This window comes from Ricinus communis, chromosome 6 (assembly GCF_019578655.1).
Source record: "Ricinus communis isolate WT05 ecotype wild-type chromosome 6, ASM1957865v1, whole genome shotgun sequence".
Lineage (NCBI taxonomy): Eukaryota > Viridiplantae > Streptophyta > Magnoliopsida > Malpighiales > Euphorbiaceae > Ricinus > Ricinus communis.
The window spans coordinates 15,378,183-15,396,266 of NC_063261.1; the positions used below are offsets into that span (position 1 = coordinate 15,378,183).

Below are 18,084 nucleotides of genomic sequence, written 5' to 3' on the forward strand. Positions count from 1 at the left end.
CTGACCAAGGCTAGCCTTCTCAGGCCTCTCTCTCCCAACCTCTCTTCTTCCTCAATTTTCTTTCCTTTCAATATCGAAATTAGGCCCCCGGACTTTTCCTTATTACAATTTGGTCCCTCAACTTCCTTAATTACTTACAATCTCATCCTGCAGAATTCTAATTTAACCCCCAAACTTCTTATTAGCCTTTCAATTAAGCCCCTAACTATTTAATTTGGGCCAAATCCGAATTATTGAAAATACACAATTACAAAAATACCCCTGACCGACATATTTATTTATAAAATACCAAGCTCACAAATTTCCATTAAAACCCCATAAAAATAACATTATACTTTCAATCCTTATTCCAAAATAAATTTCCAATATATAATTTTACTTATATAAATATGCATTTGGGAAAATTTGAATAACCAAAATATAATCATTTCTCAAATAGTTTACTTAATTAACTCCTTAAAAATCAAACTAATTAGATATGAAAAATAACTCATTTATTTATCTAACATGAACATTCAAAATTTGTATTTAAATCATTCCAATTAAACCGAATAAAAATAAAGCTAAAATTAACTTAAATAAAAACTCATTATTAAATATATAAAAATTCCGGGTGTTACACATACATTGGGGAAAAATTAGAATAACCAAAAATATATTCTACCCTTCAAATAATTTACTTAATTAATTCTTAAAATTTCAACTAATTGGGTATAGAAAAATAATTCATTTAATTGACTAATATTAAAATTTCCATTGAATCATTTCAAATTAAACCAAATAAAAATAAAACCAAATTAATTAAATAAATAAATACTCATTAACTCCTAGAAGCATTCAATTCCTTTACCTTTAGGCTCAGGTCAGGTAGAAGGATAGAAAGAAGACAGTCTAGATAGCATCTCGGGGCAAAGCAAAACTCATCCATGAAAATGCTGGTGATCGCTAATCCAGTCCTAATCTCACAAAGAAAAAAAGGTGAATCAATGAGATCATTCTATTGGTTGGTTAAAAAGTCAAGTTCTATACGATATTAGAATGCAAGAACTCCAGAATTACACTATGGACGATCGGAGGGCATATCCCGACTCTCCTCAGCTCAAGCTTCTCAATGGCACCGATTTTGTGGCGATCGGGCTTCGTTTGCAAGTCGACGGCCGAGATCATCCGTAAATCTCTCTGGATGATCGGGTATCAGATCAGAAAATCTAAAGTGAGGATCATCATCAGCGCATCGTTTTAAATCTGATGGTGTGTTCAGATCGTCGGTCGGACTCCGACGGTTGGAGACGAGTCGACCGAGCAATCGAGCGTCTCGGTAATTTTTCTCTGGCCCGTTGATTTAGAATTCTTTGATTTAATTTGTGTCTATTGGTTTATGTTGAGCATTTGATGATATTTGTGAGTCAAAAATAATTGTCAGTCAGTTTGCCTGCCTCGTGTTTTGTGCTGTGTAGCGGAGTCGGAAAAATAGTGAAGTTTGGGGACCCGACTCCCGTTGTTTAAATTGTTAGATATTTGAAGTATTTTTCTAGACATTTGGGCTAAGGACACATCAAGGCTGAAGAATTGAATTTAAGTCCAAAGCTCATAAATCTAATTCAGTTTATTAGGCTTGAATTAATCTAATTGGGCTTAAAAGGATCAAAAAAGCTGAATTGGAGCATATGAAGACTTTAGGCCTAACTTGACTTATGTTATGAGGCCCATCTATATGACTTATGTAAATTAGGGTATTATGGCTTATTATGGGCGCCCACATATGTATTTTAACTGAATTAGAACTTTGTTTAAGTTATCTCTTTCAGTTAGAAAAGTTATCTTTATCCTATATGAGATGTAAATCCTTATTAGTTAAGATTTAGGGTTTTCTAAGGCCTATATAAGACTAATACGAATTTTGATGTAAAAATAAAGTTAAAGTTGAAGTTGAATGATAATTGGTATTTTTACCTTAAATTGCAGTCAGTGAGCTTATCCAAGACATTTGGGCTAAGGACACATTAAGGCTAAAGAATTGAATTTAAGTCCAAAGCTCATAAATCTAATTCAGTTTATTAGACTTGAATTAATCTAATTGGGCTTAAAAGGATCAAACAAGCTGAATTGGAGCATATGAAGACTTTAGGCCTAACTTGACTTATGTTATGAGGCCCATCTATATGACTTATGTAAATTAGGGTATTATGGCTTATTATGGGCGCCCACATATGTATTTTAACTGAATTAGAACTTTGTTTAAGTTATCTCTTTCAGTTAGAAAAGTTATCTTTATCCTATATGAGATGTAAATCCTTATTAGTTAAGATTTAGGGTTTTCTAAGGCCTATATAAGACTAATACGTTTTACAAGAAGTAAATATCCGTGTTGTAGGGGAGGTTCTGCCGAATTTTCGGTAGAATTTACCCGAGTCGAGATTCTTAGATAGTCAGTCCTAGGAATCTAGACCTAGGGTCAATTATTATTGTTCAACATAATTGATAAATTATTTTCCGTGATTAGATGATCTGTTTGTTCGGCTCACTCCAATCGAGGCACCGAAGTAGAGCTAGGAGGTCGCCCAATTCTGTGAGTTAAAGTCATTTAATCATTGCACTATTGCTAAGTCTGATTTTAATATGCTATTTTAGAATTTATGCTTAATATGATTGTTAGTATCGCAATATAAATGATTTCACTTGATTATTAATTATTGAAAATAATATAAATATTATTAGTAATGTTATAATAATATAAACGTTATTATTTTTCCTCACGAATTGCACGTTGCTTTGCCCTAAATTTTTAATCTTTATTTCGATATGTGTTGAATGATTTCATTAAACAATGATATTTATTATATGTGATGATTGCGACTTGGAAATGTGGCTTTCGTAGAACATGCCACCGGTAGAGTGATAATGGACATGTAATAAGATTTTTATGGATTCGCCCTAGTTGAGCATGGCTCTCTGGGCTGATTTGAGTAAATGGTCGGAGGTAAGGTCCCTGGTCGAGCATTGCTCTCTAGGCGCCGGCTTATTTGGATACTTAAGTGACCAGACTGGAGGTAAGGTCCCTGGTCAAGCATTGCTCTCTGGACGCCAGTCTTATCGGAATAAGAGGGCTGAAAGGCTTAGGCAGACAGTGAATATTAAGTGACCGGACTGGAGTTAAGGACCCTGGTCGAGCTTTGCTCTATGGGCGCCAGTCCTATTGGAATGAGATGCCGGAGTAAAGGTCCCTAGTCGAGCATTGCTCTCTGGGCGCCGGCATATTTGGATACTTAAGTGACCAGACTTGAGGTAAAGTCCCTGGTCGAGCATTGCTCTCTGAGCACCAGTCTTATTGGATTAAGAGAGCCAAAAGGCTACTAGAATTTGGGGTTAGGGTTCTACTGAGCCACTCATCCCGCAAAAATTAAAATATATTATTTATTTATTTATTTATTATGGTATGATTATAATATGAGTTGTATTTACGTGCATGGTTTGATATACTGATTCGAATAATTAATATTTTCTGTGAAGACTGCAATAGTCTCTAGATTATTTGATTTTAACTCACTCTCGAGACTGACAGTCTCAATTTACCTTTTTTTTTTTCAGATTCGTGACTGTTAGTCTTCCCACGACTCTTAATCAATAACCCGACTCCTTCATCATCGGGTGATGTATTTGATTTGGTATGTAAATTGGTAAATCTTAGATTCTCCGCAGTAGTAATAGTAGATGTATCATTTGTAAATTTTCTGAGATTCGGGTCTCATTTAGTTCTTCTGGCGGAACGATTTAATTGTGTAAAATTTAATGTTACTGTAAATTATGGCATTAATAATAGTAAAAGTTGAGATGAGATTTATTTGTGTTGTGAGTATCAGGCTTACTACGGGATTCGGTGGCCTTACGCCTACCCATTCCCTAGTGCCGGTCACAGGCCCACGGATGGGATCGTGACAGGCCAGGACAATATTAGGAAATTAAATTGATTTAGAAATATAACTTATTTGTTTTTTCTTTTCTCTACAATCTGCAATTTCCCCTCAAATAAAAAAGATAAAAATAAAAAGAATCTATTTCTTAGAACATAAGCAACAAAGACAGGAAAAGAAAGGTAAACAGATAAATCAAATTATGCAACATAAGAAATTTTTATGCAAGTTTTAATTTCCATAAATCAGATTTCAAAAAAAATTCCATAAATTATATTTTATTTTAAAATGATATAAATAACAGTAGTGAAAAATAGAGATTCCTAAGAAAAAGGATATGCTAGTAAAACATACAATTTTTATGGAAAGTATTGAATTTGTACTATATGTAGTTAAAAATTACAAAAATATAAAATAATTTTCAAAATATACAGTAAAAAGTATACAAATTTATTTTAGGTATATAATACTTTAATTCTTACTCATTTGTTTTTATTCAAATTTTGAATCATTTACTCTATATTTTTTCTATATAGATATAAGATATAATATCTACTTTTTTACTATAATAAACATTTAAAGTTGATGTAACCGGCATTTTTATATCAAAGGAAAACAATTTTCTAAATGTCATAGTTAATAATATATAATATATAATGAATATATAAATTTATTTAAAGTATACAAATAGTATCATTAAAGTATATTAAATATATAATGAGTTTATTTCAGGTATATAATACTTTGATTCAAATTTAATTTTTGTTCAAATTTTAGATCATTTTTTATATTCTTTTTATATAAATATGGACATAATATCTATCTTTTTTACGATATTGGACATTAAAAAAAAAAACATGAGGTATATGAACTTTGATCTAACGAGCATTCTCATATCAAAATATAATAATTTTTCAGATTTTATACTTAAACAATATATAGTATACTATGAGTATATTATGAGTATATAATCTACACCAAGTTTATTTGGAGTGTACAAAGAGTATCATCAAAATATATGATGAGTATATGTCGAACATATCATATGCTTAATAGTATATAGAATAGATTAGCGTATAAAAGTAAAAAAATTATCTAAAAGCGTATAAAAGTAAAAGAAAAATGTTCAAAGACCGTAAAAAAACAGATTAAAAAAATAAAATTTCAAAATGTGAAATATAAAAGTAAAAAAGTGTAAAAAGATAGGGTAGACTACGTAATTTTCTCTATAAATTATAGTACTTCTTATTCTTTAATAATATGAGATTTCTAGCATGTTTTAAAAAACCAACTAGAATTGAGAAATAACCAAAATATTATTAGAGATGCATACATCTATAAAAATTATTAAAAAATATACTTTTAAATTATGAAAAAGTATAAAAAAATTATCATTTTTTATAAGATATCAATTCATTTTGTAATTACAAAAAATTAATTATTTTTCATAACTTATTGACTCATGTAAAAGTAATTATATTTTTGTAATATCATATTTTTTTCATAAATATAAGAGTTACGCAATTTTATTTAAATTTATGAAAACATGTAAAACTAATTATCACTTTTCGTAAAATAACAATTCATTTCATAATTATAAAAGTTTTATTATTTTTTATAAATTTATGAATCTTTTATAAATCATTGACTTACACAAAAATAATTATATTTTTACAATATCATATTTTTTCATAAGTAATAGAATTTAGAAAAAATCAATGTAATTTACAAAATAATAAAAATAATTGTCATTTCTTGTAAAAAAAATTCACTGTGCAATATAAAAGTTTTAGTATTTTACAAAAATTTATCAATTTTTTCATAAATTACAAACTTATGCAAAAATCATCACAGTTTCATAATATTTATATATTTTTTATAAATAATAACATTTACAAAAAATTAATCTAATTTATAAAAAATATTAAAAAAATTTATCATATTCATTTCGTGATTGCAAATTTTATCATTATTTGTCAATGGTTTTTAATACAAATTCAACATTAGAAGCCACCATTGAAAAATTAGTCTCCTGGCGTGCTGAGAACACAATAATCAGTTCCAATAATTCCAAAAACATCACTTTCAGTCTTAGTTAGCAGCTTAGCATAATCATTAAAACAATACATAGTTTAGTAAATCACTATGCCATTATGCATGCGTGTAGATGTCAGATACAAATAGAAAATTATCAATGACCAACATTCCATTCTAAATTATATCATACTTATACATTTCCTAGAAGAATAAAAGTAATCAATTTTACAAACAAATATAAATTGAAAATTTCAAAGTGGTTATATTAATTAATTAAAAGTCACTTCATGAGGTCGGTCCAAATCCTTTGTTTTTCTTTCTTTCTCAAAAATTATTCCATTTTTAATTTTCTCTTGTTTCCATCTCCACATTATATATATACATACAAACATCAATATAGCCTAGCAACAAGATTAATTCAAGAAAAGAGAGCACTTACCCACAAAAAGAATGGAGCTAATAGATGTTGAACAAATGGAGACTAACAAGGTTCCTGTGTCTCAAGAAGAAAGCACATTTTTAAGCAACGCAGAGGAACGCTTAGAGAGCAATGATATGTGCAGGGATTTCCTCGATGGGTGGAAACTGTATAAAGAAGGGCGAATTAGTAAGCATGACCTCTACTGCCAGTTGGTTGATGTGTTTTCCTGCGATCATCAGGATTTTCTTGACGAACTCAAGAAGTTTTTGATTTATTCTGCTGCTGATCCTGTGACAGAGTAAGCAACTTGTTCAGTGTTTCAAGAACAGCTCTGTCCTTTTAAGTAGAGTAACAACAATAATAATTTTGCCTTGGTATCTGTTGTTTTTTATCCAATTGCAAATTAAGTGTTTTTGTTTAGTAATTTTGTTATTTTATATCATCTTATTGCGCATGCTAGTCTTAAATCTTGAAAGAAACAGAGAAGAAAGGAATTAGATAATAGAGATACGATAAGAACTCCAGCTTTTACCGGCAACAGGATTTCTTATCTAGCGACGCTAACTTCTGTCGCTAAAAGTCTCAACTAGGCGAAAAAATGTGTGTCTCCTTGTGCTTTGTTAAATACTCCGTTGAGATGATAAAGACGGCCCAAATGACTTGCTCGCAATAGCATAGGATTGGTGACGCATGGGATTTGCGTCTCCATCTCATTCACGACGCTCAAAATTCGTCGCTATCTACGTTCAACTACGTTAATGGATACTGAAGCTTTTCTGCTTGTGTCGCTAATGACATCGAGACCTATGCATAACCATGTTAGCGACGCTCTAGAGTTGCCCATGATATAATGCTAAGATGTTATTCGTTTGGAGAGAGGAAAAAAAAAATTTTAGATTTCATAGATCCAATCTTAAAGAAAAGGATCTTTTTTCAGGGAACCAAAGTTACACCCTAATTAAATTATACCGTAAACCTAAACCTAGGAAACTAAGTCATGAATTTCATAACACCTAAGCAAAGCAAAAGAGGCATAAATCATCAAGCAACATCCCGAGATCTCTTTCTTTATCAACTATCTCTTTCCCTTGCTTTAATTTTATTATTGGATTAGTCTCTCCACCTCCTTTAGGAAAAAGGATTCCTCCCAAAAGTGCATAGCTACAGCCCATATATATAGAGAGAGAGCTCTATATATCTTCACTTGCAAACCCATATACTCAAAAAAAATGAAACAAGATCAGGCTGTGCTGCCTCCAGAAGAAATTAGCTTTGTAAACAAAGTAAGGGAACGTCTAGAGGGCAGTGATGAATATGGGTACCCACATTTCTTCCATGGCTGGAACTTGTGCAAGGAAGGCCATATGTCCAAGCATGATCTCTTCTGCGAATTGGTTGATGTTTTTTCCTGTGACCATCGAGATTTTCTTGACGAACTCAAAAAGCTTTTGATATATTCTACAGCTTGCCCTTCGGCGGAGTAAAATCATGGATTATAATTACATATTGAGGCTACTGTAGTAGCTTCTTGCTCGGTATTTAAAGAACAGCTCTGTCGTTTTCTATACTTCGTTGGATTAGAGTAGGTATATGGTATTTTGTTGAAGGTTTTTATTATTATTTTAAGATGTCGCAATTTCATGACGTCTTGTAACTGTTAAATTAAGTATTGATGTGTTGTTAATTTTAGTCATCTTGAATGTTAATGCTTAAATGGTATGATAAAAAATTATATATCTATTTTTAGTTTATTAGTGATATATTAGACTAGCAACTATATAAAATGGAGCGGACTTCTCTTTATACTCACCATAAAAATGATAAATTTTCACTACTATTGATGAATGATAATGAGATGATTCAAATTGTAAACCTTTTTAATTCTCATAAGTGAAAATATCACCTCGCTCGCTCATCCCTTATTGGTCGATGCAAGAAATGTTTGTATATGCCTTTGGAATGATTTTGAAGAACTCAGAAGAATTCTTATAATGTTCAGCAAGATAATGAATTATGAGAATACAATCTAGCATATAAGAAACCAATATGCTACTCTTTCGGTTGATTCCATAATATTTGATTAGTTAATTAACTTTACAAATTCTCAATTAAAAAAAAAATTGGCTGTTCATTTAATTTTGATAATAAATAAGCAAACAAGGCATGCATATGCAAAGATATGAGGAATGCTTGATAATTGGTATCTTATATTATAGAATATAGGATATTGGCAGAACAAATTTCTCTAAATACATCAATTTCATCTTTATTGAGGCACTGACTAACCTGAGAATAATTTAACTGTATAAACGAACAGAAAAGGAAAAAAATGGAAGGACATGTAAGTGTAATATCAATTTGTTTTGAACCACTAGTGCTATCTCATGAGACTTGTAAGAAATTAATTGGAGCTAAGAGCAAAAATCAAATCACTTCCTACAATACAAATCATAATATGTAATAACTTTTTTCCTCAAGAGAACAATTATTTCCTATATATAAGAATCATATCTGAATTGGGGAAGATTTACATGGATGATCTTGCATATATTTCCTAAATAAATGTTATTTAATTCATCTCTTTTCCTCATTGAGAAACGAGAGATTTTTGCAAAAAAAAAATTCTTCTTTTGTAAATTAGGGTTTCCTGCATGCACTATTAATATAAAAAGCAAGAAGTAATACAAAAAAGAAAATAATGAAAACGAGTGGTGATGCTTCACATTAACAACAATGCAGCTTCCATGGCTTCTAGTCTTCATCATCATCATCATCATCATGTGGCTAAACGTCTATTTAGCAGTAGTCTATGGAGCTGTGGAGTGCAAAAATTGGTCAGAAAATGTTGCAAGCACAGTTACTGTTGGGAAATCTGGCCATGAACTGTTCAAAACTATACAAACTGCCATTGATTCCATTCCTCAGAGTAATAACAAATGGATTAAAATCACAGTTTCTCCTGGTGTATACATGTAATAAAATCTATTTCTATTTATGATGTGCTCTGATTTTTATTTTATTACTATAAATCTTGGGTTATCATGGTTGAATTAATGACATATTAATGTATGTATTGCGTTCTTCAGGGAGAAGGTGAATATCCCAGAAGAGAAACCTTGTATATTTCTCGAAGGATCTGGCCGTAGTCTTTCAACAATAGTTTTCAATGCACATGAAGAAACTGATACTAGTGCTACTTTCTCTTCGCTTGCAGATAACTTTCTTGCAACGGGCATTACTTTTCAGGTTTGTTTAATTTTTAGGTCATTATTTTTTAAATATCTTTATACAGATAGATAATAAAAGCAGTATTTGGTTGGGGTCTGATTGGTATTGTGCCTTTAATTTAATTTTTTGAGAATTTGAGAAGGCATTGTATTTCTATATTTCCATATTCCAAAATCCATAATAATAAATTAAGAGCAAACTCATTTATCACTCTAAATTCATTTTCGCTCTTTTTTCTTTCTGAAAACAAATAGACAATGAGTGGTATTTAATTAAAAAATTAGGGTCCATTGCTTTGTTACAGAATTCTTATAATCGTGCATTAAAGGAAGAAGATGAGAAGATAAGACAGGCAGTTGCAGCAAAATTGTTCGGTGATAAGTCTGCCTTTTATGAATGTGGTTTTGTGGGTTTCCAAGACACACTGTGGGATGAAAAAGGCCGCCATTATTTCTACAATTGCTACATTGAAGGGGCTATAGACTTTATCTTCGGGAACGGCCAGTCGTTTTATCAGGTATACCTAATTAAAGTCATATAAAGATTTTGCAAAATGCATATTTCTATAAGAGCTATCATCCCTAACCTTCTGATACTGATTATAGTCTATGTTTAATTAGTACCTCCATATGCACAAAATATTCATGAGTGCATAATAATTGGATGGTAGCTCTTTTGCATTTCAGAAATTTTTAAAAGAAGATGATTTGTTTTGATTGAAGCGAATTCTTAATGATGGGTACGAAACAAATTTTCGATTATTAAATTATTTATCGAATAACTAAAAATTCTTAATGATTGTACTATTAACAATATGACTATCTGAACCATTAAAAAATGAGAGTAAAAAGTAGACTTTCATATATATAATATATGAATGAAGTAATTAGAAATATTATAAAATCCCATCTAGAAAAAGGCATAGCTTCGATCGAATTTTTATTTTCACTCAAGTCTTATAGCTAGAGATTTTTTTTCCCATATTCCATAAACTAGCAGAATAAAGTAATGAATTAATTTAATTGAAATTTAATTAATAAAAAATTAATTATAAGATTTGAATTTTAAGTCTTTTAGATGATACGGCATGATACCGTATCAATAATAATAAGTGGCTTAATTTTCTTTAAAACTCTGCAAATCCAAAAACGGATGTCAGCATTTCTAATATGGATTCATTGGTTGGCTACATTCAATATGTGGTTATGGAATTCTACAATTATCTGGTTTATTACGAAGGAAATTTTACAATCATGTGTTAATTGCAGGATTGCCTGCTTAATGCTACTTCTCCGGCAGTGGCTGGAAATGTTGAAGCAGGTTATATTACAGCACAGAGCAGAGGATCCAATACTGAAACTACTGGTTTTGTATTTAGGAAAGGCAGTGTTTCTGGGAGTAGCCAAACCTATCTAGGCAGAGCCTATGGTCCCTATTCAAGAGTTATATTTCATGAGACTACATTTAATGCTATTGTTTCTCCTCAAGGGTGGAATGCCTGGCATTTCCAAGGACGACAGTGAGTTCATTTCAACTGCTACATGAAATTCATATTTGAAAAATAGCTACATATTTCACTCAATCAACATATTAAATCGTCACCCTCATTAAAATTATAATCATAAATTCTATGTATGTGGCTCAAGACTATTATACTCTCCATTTCATGCTAAGTGTCATTTTTTAGTAGTTCACTTGAATTAAGAAAACATTTAATAGACTTAATTATAGAAAAAAATAACTAAAATAGATTATATTACCCTTCTATAGATATTGCAAAATTTTTATTATCCCTATTCAAACACAACGATAAAATAGAAAGAAAAAGAAAAAAAATAATGTTGCATTAGACATAAAAGTGACAGGATAATTAAAAAGTTTCATTTAAAAAAAACAGACGATTAGTATGGAATGTATAATTATAAATTTATAACCTCACTCACTGAATACTCAAGAGTTGTCTTAATAATGAAATTGGTTATATATTCTATTTATACATCTAACCCTTCAGTATCTTTGTCTTGCAACAGAGGCAATCTAGTATATACCGAGATCGACTGCAAAGGACCTGGTTCCGACACATCTAAACGTGTTCCATGGATGAAGAAGCTTGACCAGGAAGAGATCTGTAAGTTCTCTAGGTCATCTTTCATAGACGAAGATGGCTGGCTACATAAATTACCATCTTTGCAACCACTTACCTATGTTGGCTACCATCATCCACTAGACTCCCTTCCACTAAACGTGCTACCACCTTCACAATCTAACAGCTCCAGTAGGCTGCATCTGTTGCTAGCTGTTATTAACATTTTATTTGGTTTCTACTATATAACTAATTAACAGATAATTTTCGTCATCCGTTTATAGATATTTCACACCTTGCTGAGAATTTCAGCACACCCATAACTGTAATTTTGTTTCTTACATGCATGCATGTGTATAACGTATAGCATTTGCATACATGCTTCCTTGGGCTACTGGGTTTTGAGAGGGAGCTGTACCTGAAGATATGCATGTCCAAAACTTGAAAGCAACTCGCTCTTCAGATTGCTCGACAATGCAGTTAATCGAATCCGAACTAGACCTTTCAGAGACATTCCCATTTTGATGATGTCTATGATAATAAAATAAAAGGGGCATGTCAGCTTTGGAATTTAGTATAGGCTTATAGCATTTCAGCATGTCACCTACAGAAACATGGTCATGAAGCTAACACACAGTGCCAAAACCGAAGCTCTGCAAGTAACTTGAGATTAAAGAAGAGAAAGGACTAATCAGGTCAGATGAACATGTATTTCTTTCTATACAAAGAGTACAGTATTCTAATGAACAAAGATTTTCATACCGGTATTACATTCAGTTCAGCAAGTTGATCAGTGTTTAATAACCGGGTTAGTGCTAACTTTGTGGTTTTGATCTACGTACAGATGTAAAACTGTATTGAATGAGATTAGTATCTATATGCGGATTACAGTTATTCCACGACAGGTATACTTGTATAAGTACAGCTAACACTTTCCACCTTTGCACCATTTTCTCTGACCTCAGTCCATGAAATCTTCCACTTTCTATAGAGGCTTATCCTGTATCAGAACATACATAGAAAAGGCATGTAAGAAAGAGACCGAGTGAGAGAATTATGCATACATAACATTGATTTCTTTCCATTTATGACAGATAAAATTTGTTAGGAGAACCAATATGCTTGCAAAGAAAACACAGCACCAAATAATAGACTGCAAGTCAGCTTTATCAGTAAAGGGGGAAGAGCATATGACATCATAAAATGTGTCCCCCAACAGAACACCTAATTTGCTGAAACATTTTTAATTCCTAGTCATCAGTTCAACATGTAGCACTTCCATGTGACCATGTCTATCAATCAGAATATTATCAGGAACAAAAGGAGAAACCTAAAAAAGTAATTCAGTATGGTAAATATACAAGCTAAAACAAAAAAATTTATTTTCCGTCCTTTCTGTTGATCTTGCTTCACCCCACTTTCAGCTTTGTCCTTTTTCTACATGAAATGGGCTAGATCAACATATAAATGACTGTAAGTGTGTTATACCCGCCAAAATTAGGCTGCATCGAAGTCTTTTGCTTTCTTTTGCAAGTGAATTAGAAAGGACCAATACAACACGACATTAATAATCTACTATATTATCAAAGTATCCAGCCCAAAGTAGACACCAAGTAAAGCTATCTCGTTCAAAAGAAGTCAACTGACACCCTTTCTCTTTTAAGAAAGACTATCACATTCCACTCTATCCAACTGATTATTTTTCTTATAACTTCCAGCTTCATTGAAACCAATCTATCAACCACAAAAATGAGCTAATAGAACATTCTTTGGGTATCATATGTTGCAAGGTTCTTTCTGCAATGATTGTATTCATACCACAGAACCAGTAAATATTCGGAGTCCAAACCAAACGATCAATAGCGCCACCAATAGATAGGTGTCTACTACCATCTTGGTGGAATCACATTGACAACATTCCAGATGCATTAATTATTGGAACGCCATCAACAAATATCCTCCACTGATGAAATCAGAGATTTCCATGTATTCATTCCAACCACGACTATCATCATCCTTAAAACACAAGATTGTAACCCGCAATTTTATCTTTATGCGTACTTCTAAGCCTTGGAATCTGATTGCTCATAGATATTCGTAACAAAAATCAAAAACTCTCATAATCCCAAAATTTTATATTGATAGTTGGTAGATAGTGTTGTAATAATTAATGTCTTTTTAATGCTATAAATGAGTCACCAAGAAGGTAGTAGGATATCAATCTACTCTTACCATTCTTAATGGTGTTGATAGTGTGGTTTGGACTATTATAAATATTGTTTGAAGCATATACTGAAGAAGAAATAATTGAATTGTGTATTAAGAGTGGTCCATTTGTGATTGGGAAAGTGTGTTATCGCCTGGTAGTTTATCCTAGAGGTAAGTATCCCAACTTCATTTCTATCAGTTTCCATCTCGGACCTCTGTCCACGAAATCTTCCACATTCTATAGAGACTTATCCTGTATCGAGAGATCCATAGAAAGAGCATGTGAGAATAAGACGGTGTGAAATTGATTATGCATACATAACACAGTTTCTTTCTTTTTATGCAAATAAAATTAGTTAGGAGAACCAATATGCTTGCAAAACAACACAGAGAAAGTAATAGACTGCAAGTCGGCTTTGCTAGAAGGTGGAAAAGCATATCAGACGTGTCCCCGGTAGAACACCTAATTTGCTGAAACATGTTTATTTTCTAGTCAGTAGCTCAACTTGTAGCACTTATTCAGTACTGCATTTCACATGTGATTATGCCCATCAACCACAATATTATCAGGAACAAAACAGAGAAATCTAGAAAAGTAATTCAGTGTGGAAAATATACAAGCCAGAACCAAATAGCTTCTTAACTTTTTCCCCCCTTTTGTTCATTTTTCTGCATGCTATGGGCTAAATCAACAATTAATGATTGTGTGCTTTACCCACCTAAATTAGGCTGTCCTAAAAACTTCTTTCTTTTTTTCCTTTTGTAAGTGAATGAGAAAGGGGCACCACAGTACAACACCAATAGTCTACTAAATTATCAATCCTGACCAAAGTAGACAACAACTAAAGCTATTCTTGTTCAAAAAGAGCCCACCAACACCCTTTCTTTTTAAGAAAGCCTATTGAATGCAACTGCATCCAGCTGTTTGTTTTTCTTAAAAATTCCAGCTTCATCGAAACTAGTCTATCAACCACCAAGAATGAACTATTAGGACATTCTCTCTTCAATCCCGGGGAAAGGTTGACGCTTTGTTTATTATCTGTTGGAAGGTTCTTCTTGCAAAAAATGGCATTCACACCACACAACCAGTAAAATTGAGTTGGTAATCATAAAAGAGATATCTTGAAAATCTATTAGCCTGCAAAATATTGATATAAATTATCAAGTCTACCAGCATATAAGTACTGTTACTGTGAGTAGCTTAGATGCTGCAACTGATAAACTGGGTGGCAGGAGGCTTGGGAAAAGGAGAGACTTGGTAGGGAAATTCCATAACAGGAAGCTACCACGAATTTAACCATTGCTGGATATTTTGAAGGAAGTGCCAGTAGACTGAAGTGAGAATTCTCTATGTACACTAACATTTAAACTAGTTTCAACCTTCATGCCACTAAGCCAGCCTCACTGTCATTGTACAAGGCAAAGATCTTTTCGTTTCTATAATCTACAGTGCCTATTTTAGTAAAGCAGAACCTCACTTGATTTGTTAGCACCTTTTCATGATAAGGCTTTCCTATCTCTACACAGCTGTGTTGAAGTGCCATCTCTAATAATAAATTTAAGTACATGACTGCATAAAGAAACAAAAGAACCAGAAGAAACCTCTCTGTTTCGATGCTCCTCTTTGCAAGCATAAGTGTCAAGAAAACAGGAACCATTGCAGCACATAGATGCTTGAGAGTATGCCCACTGACAAGATGATGAGTCCATCTGTATATTGGTTTATCTGTTGCTTCTTCCACCTTAGCTAAAAGATAAAACCCTGCACAAGTGCCCATAATGAGTGCTTGACATTCCAGAACCAGTATAGCACTTTAGGAATACAATAAAGGAACCTACTCAATAGAAAACACAAACCTGCTGCCCAAAGCCAAAAGGAAGAATGTGTATACATTGGAGGCAACAGGATAGCCATCAGTGGAATGGCAATGCAAGGAACAAACTGCACCAGAGCGTATGGGCGGAGATCATCAAAAAACCTGTATTAACAATAGAGAACCAATCAGAAATTACACTGGCACTGATATTAATTGTAGAAACATCTGACACTTGGTTTATAGAAACCTGTAAGGTTTATAGAAACTTGTAAGCCTGGTTATTAAAGATTGGAGAGGGCCCTAGATTGACATATCTAATGTCTGCCAAACAAAATTTCCGAAACAGGAAAACACTATATCTGTATGATTTAAGCCCCACATTGAAAACCTGACTGCACTTCAGCAATGCCAGGGACAGATTACTACGGGGGACAAGAGCAGAGGAGAGTACAGAGATTACATAACTCCATTAAGGGAAACTTTCTTTATTATCCCTTTTCCCCTTAGCAATAGAAGATCTTTCAATATTTAATAGCGCTTGATATTTAACTAGGGTATTAGTGAAAAATAAGCCCTTTTTTCCTGGTGTAGCGATAGCACTTGTCACCTATATTATAGACAAACAATCACTTGATAAAATCAAATTCCAGCCAAGGATATAGAGAATGAAAAAGGAAGCTATCATAAGGGACTTGCCTCCAATATGCAATGCTTACAATGCCGGCCAAAATTAAAGGTATTATAGATATTGTTCCCTTTCTCTCATCAATCCTTTCAATGATAAATATCGCAATGATTGATGTGAATGCAACAGTCATCTGCATTATTGAAGAACAGTTAGTAATTCCACACGTGAATGCAATACAACAAAAATAAAGAATAAAGCTTTTCATCAAAAGAAAAGGACAGGCCAACTTACTGGCAGGCGATCCCACACAAGACGAGCATCATTGGGCTTGAGATGGTAGTATCCGGAACCAAAAGCAACTGCAGCCACGCCAATGAAAAAACAAGTCCAACCCCAAAGCTCACCTTGCAGGCTATTTAAGGTTAACAGATACCATATAAGGCATAGGAAAGAACAACCTCAAAAGATACACACACCAATACCTACAGAATTATCGCTCTAGGTACATATTAAGTTGAAATTTTAGACGAATGACATTACATACCTCAATTTAAAGTAATTCCCATAAAAGCAAAGCACAAGTCCAACCACACCAATAACTAGAAAAGGAAAATTGGAAACCACATTCAAAGTATTGGGTATTCCTGAATCAAACATTTCAACAATCCAAAAAGAAAATTAAACAAAACCCAATTCTTGACACCAAAAAGAAACTCAACCCAAAAATAAACGACACAAAAACTGATCAGTAAGCAAAAAAGAAAATGTATAAACATAAACAAAATCGTATTGGGTACACTAGAACAAACCTAAAATTCTTGAATTGCTTTCCTGCTTTGCTAAATTTTGAATTTTTACTAACTCCCCAATTGAAAGCTATCTATTATGTGGATATCTATGTAAAGAGAAAAAGAAATAGAAAGAGTTTCTGATTACCAAAGAATTCGCGTTGATCAGCGAAATCGTGGTATTCTTCAGACTGAGGAATGGATGGAGTGACAATCATTAGTACTATGAAGCAAAGAATCGCTACTCCCCATGCCAGTAAGGTGCGATTTCGCATGTTTCTGCGCGTCAGAAAGAGAGAAGCAGACCAGAAGGAGAGAATCAGAGAAGAATGTAAGAATTGCTTGACTTTTAAAAACTTGAGAAACAGCATAAAATGAATAATTAAAAAAATTTCATATTTTGATTTTACCACTAATAAAATAATATGTAACCTAAAATCTGATGTAATTATTATTTCAAATTTTTCGAACTAAATATTGATTTCTTTTAGAAGAGTAAATATTAAAAATTGGCTCATTATAAGATTCCAAAATTGAGATTTTGCAATTTTAGATTTGTATAGTTTTAAATAAAAAAAGAAAAAAAAAAAAGTAAAAGTATATAAGATGTCCTAACCCATAAAGACAGTAACAAAAGGTCCCTTGACAAGTTTAGTACCATTATTTGAAAGAATAGGAGCAAGTTTGTCATGAATGTATTATCATTATTATAATTTTAGTATTAATTAATAGATTTATATATCTATTTGAGCTAAATTCTTAAATTATATATTTATAATTATAAATATAATCATAGTGTTATTAATGAACATGGCGAGTATAGTGTAAATGAAATGTAATTTACATGATTAGTAATATAATATGTATAATTATAAATTGTATAGATATTTTTTAATTCTAAATAAAGTAAATAAAGCAATATTATATGATTTAATCACTAATAATTTTAATTTAATATTTTAA

At 32.1% G+C, this 18,084-nt stretch overlaps 2 protein-coding genes across 2 annotated transcripts; one reads left to right on the forward strand and one right to left on the reverse strand.

Moving 5' to 3' along the window:
* The first annotated feature begins 9,102 nt into the window (after positions 1-9,102).
* On the forward strand, positions 9,103-11,937 carry LOC8285162 (putative pectinesterase 52). Its single transcript, XM_048375298.1, has 5 exons — positions 9,103-9,341; positions 9,456-9,615; positions 9,902-10,114; positions 10,866-11,116; positions 11,628-11,937. Exons 1-5 carry the CDS (start codon positions 9,103-9,105, stop codon positions 11,935-11,937), a joined length of 1,173 nt encoding a protein of 390 aa, XP_048231255.1.
* Positions 11,938-12,368: 431 nt separating this feature from the next.
* Positions 12,369-17,500, reverse strand: LOC8285161. Its single transcript, XM_002529220.3, has 7 exons — positions 17,270-17,500; positions 16,878-16,977; positions 16,625-16,745; positions 16,402-16,523; positions 15,746-15,867; positions 15,491-15,650; positions 12,369-12,680 (listed from the first exon to the last, which is right to left on the reverse strand). The coding sequence occupies exons 1-7, from the start codon at positions 17,490-17,492 to the stop codon at positions 12,572-12,574; spliced, it is 957 nt and encodes a 318-aa protein (XP_002529266.3). The 5' UTR covers positions 17,493-17,500; the 3' UTR covers positions 12,369-12,571.
* Between the last annotated feature and the right edge of the window lie 584 nt (positions 17,501-18,084).

Excerpts from the sequence above, each read along its gene's own strand:
- LOC8285162 (XM_048375298.1), top strand. The coding sequence starts at position 9,103 with ATGCAGCTTCCATGGCTTCTAGTCTTCATCATCATCATCATCATCATG. Across the intron at positions 10,115-10,865 it reads ACGGCCAGTCGTTTTATCAG|GATTGCCTGCTTAATGCTAC; the intron begins GTATACCTAATT and ends TGTTAATTGCAG. Across the intron at positions 11,117-11,627 it reads TGGCATTTCCAAGGACGACA|AGGCAATCTAGTATATACCG; the intron begins GTGAGTTCATTT and ends GTCTTGCAACAG.
- LOC8285161 (XM_002529220.3), bottom strand. The coding sequence starts at position 17,492 with ATGCTGTTTCTCAAGTTTTTAAAAGTCAAGCAATTCTTACATTCTTCT. Across the intron at positions 16,978-17,269 it reads TGATCAACGCGAATTCTTTG|GAATACCCAATACTTTGAAT; the intron begins GTAATCAGAAAC and ends TGTTTGATTCAG. Across the intron at positions 16,524-16,624 it reads TTGTGTGGGATCGCCTGCCA|ATGACTGTTGCATTCACATC; the intron begins GTAAGTTGGCCT and ends TCAATAATGCAG.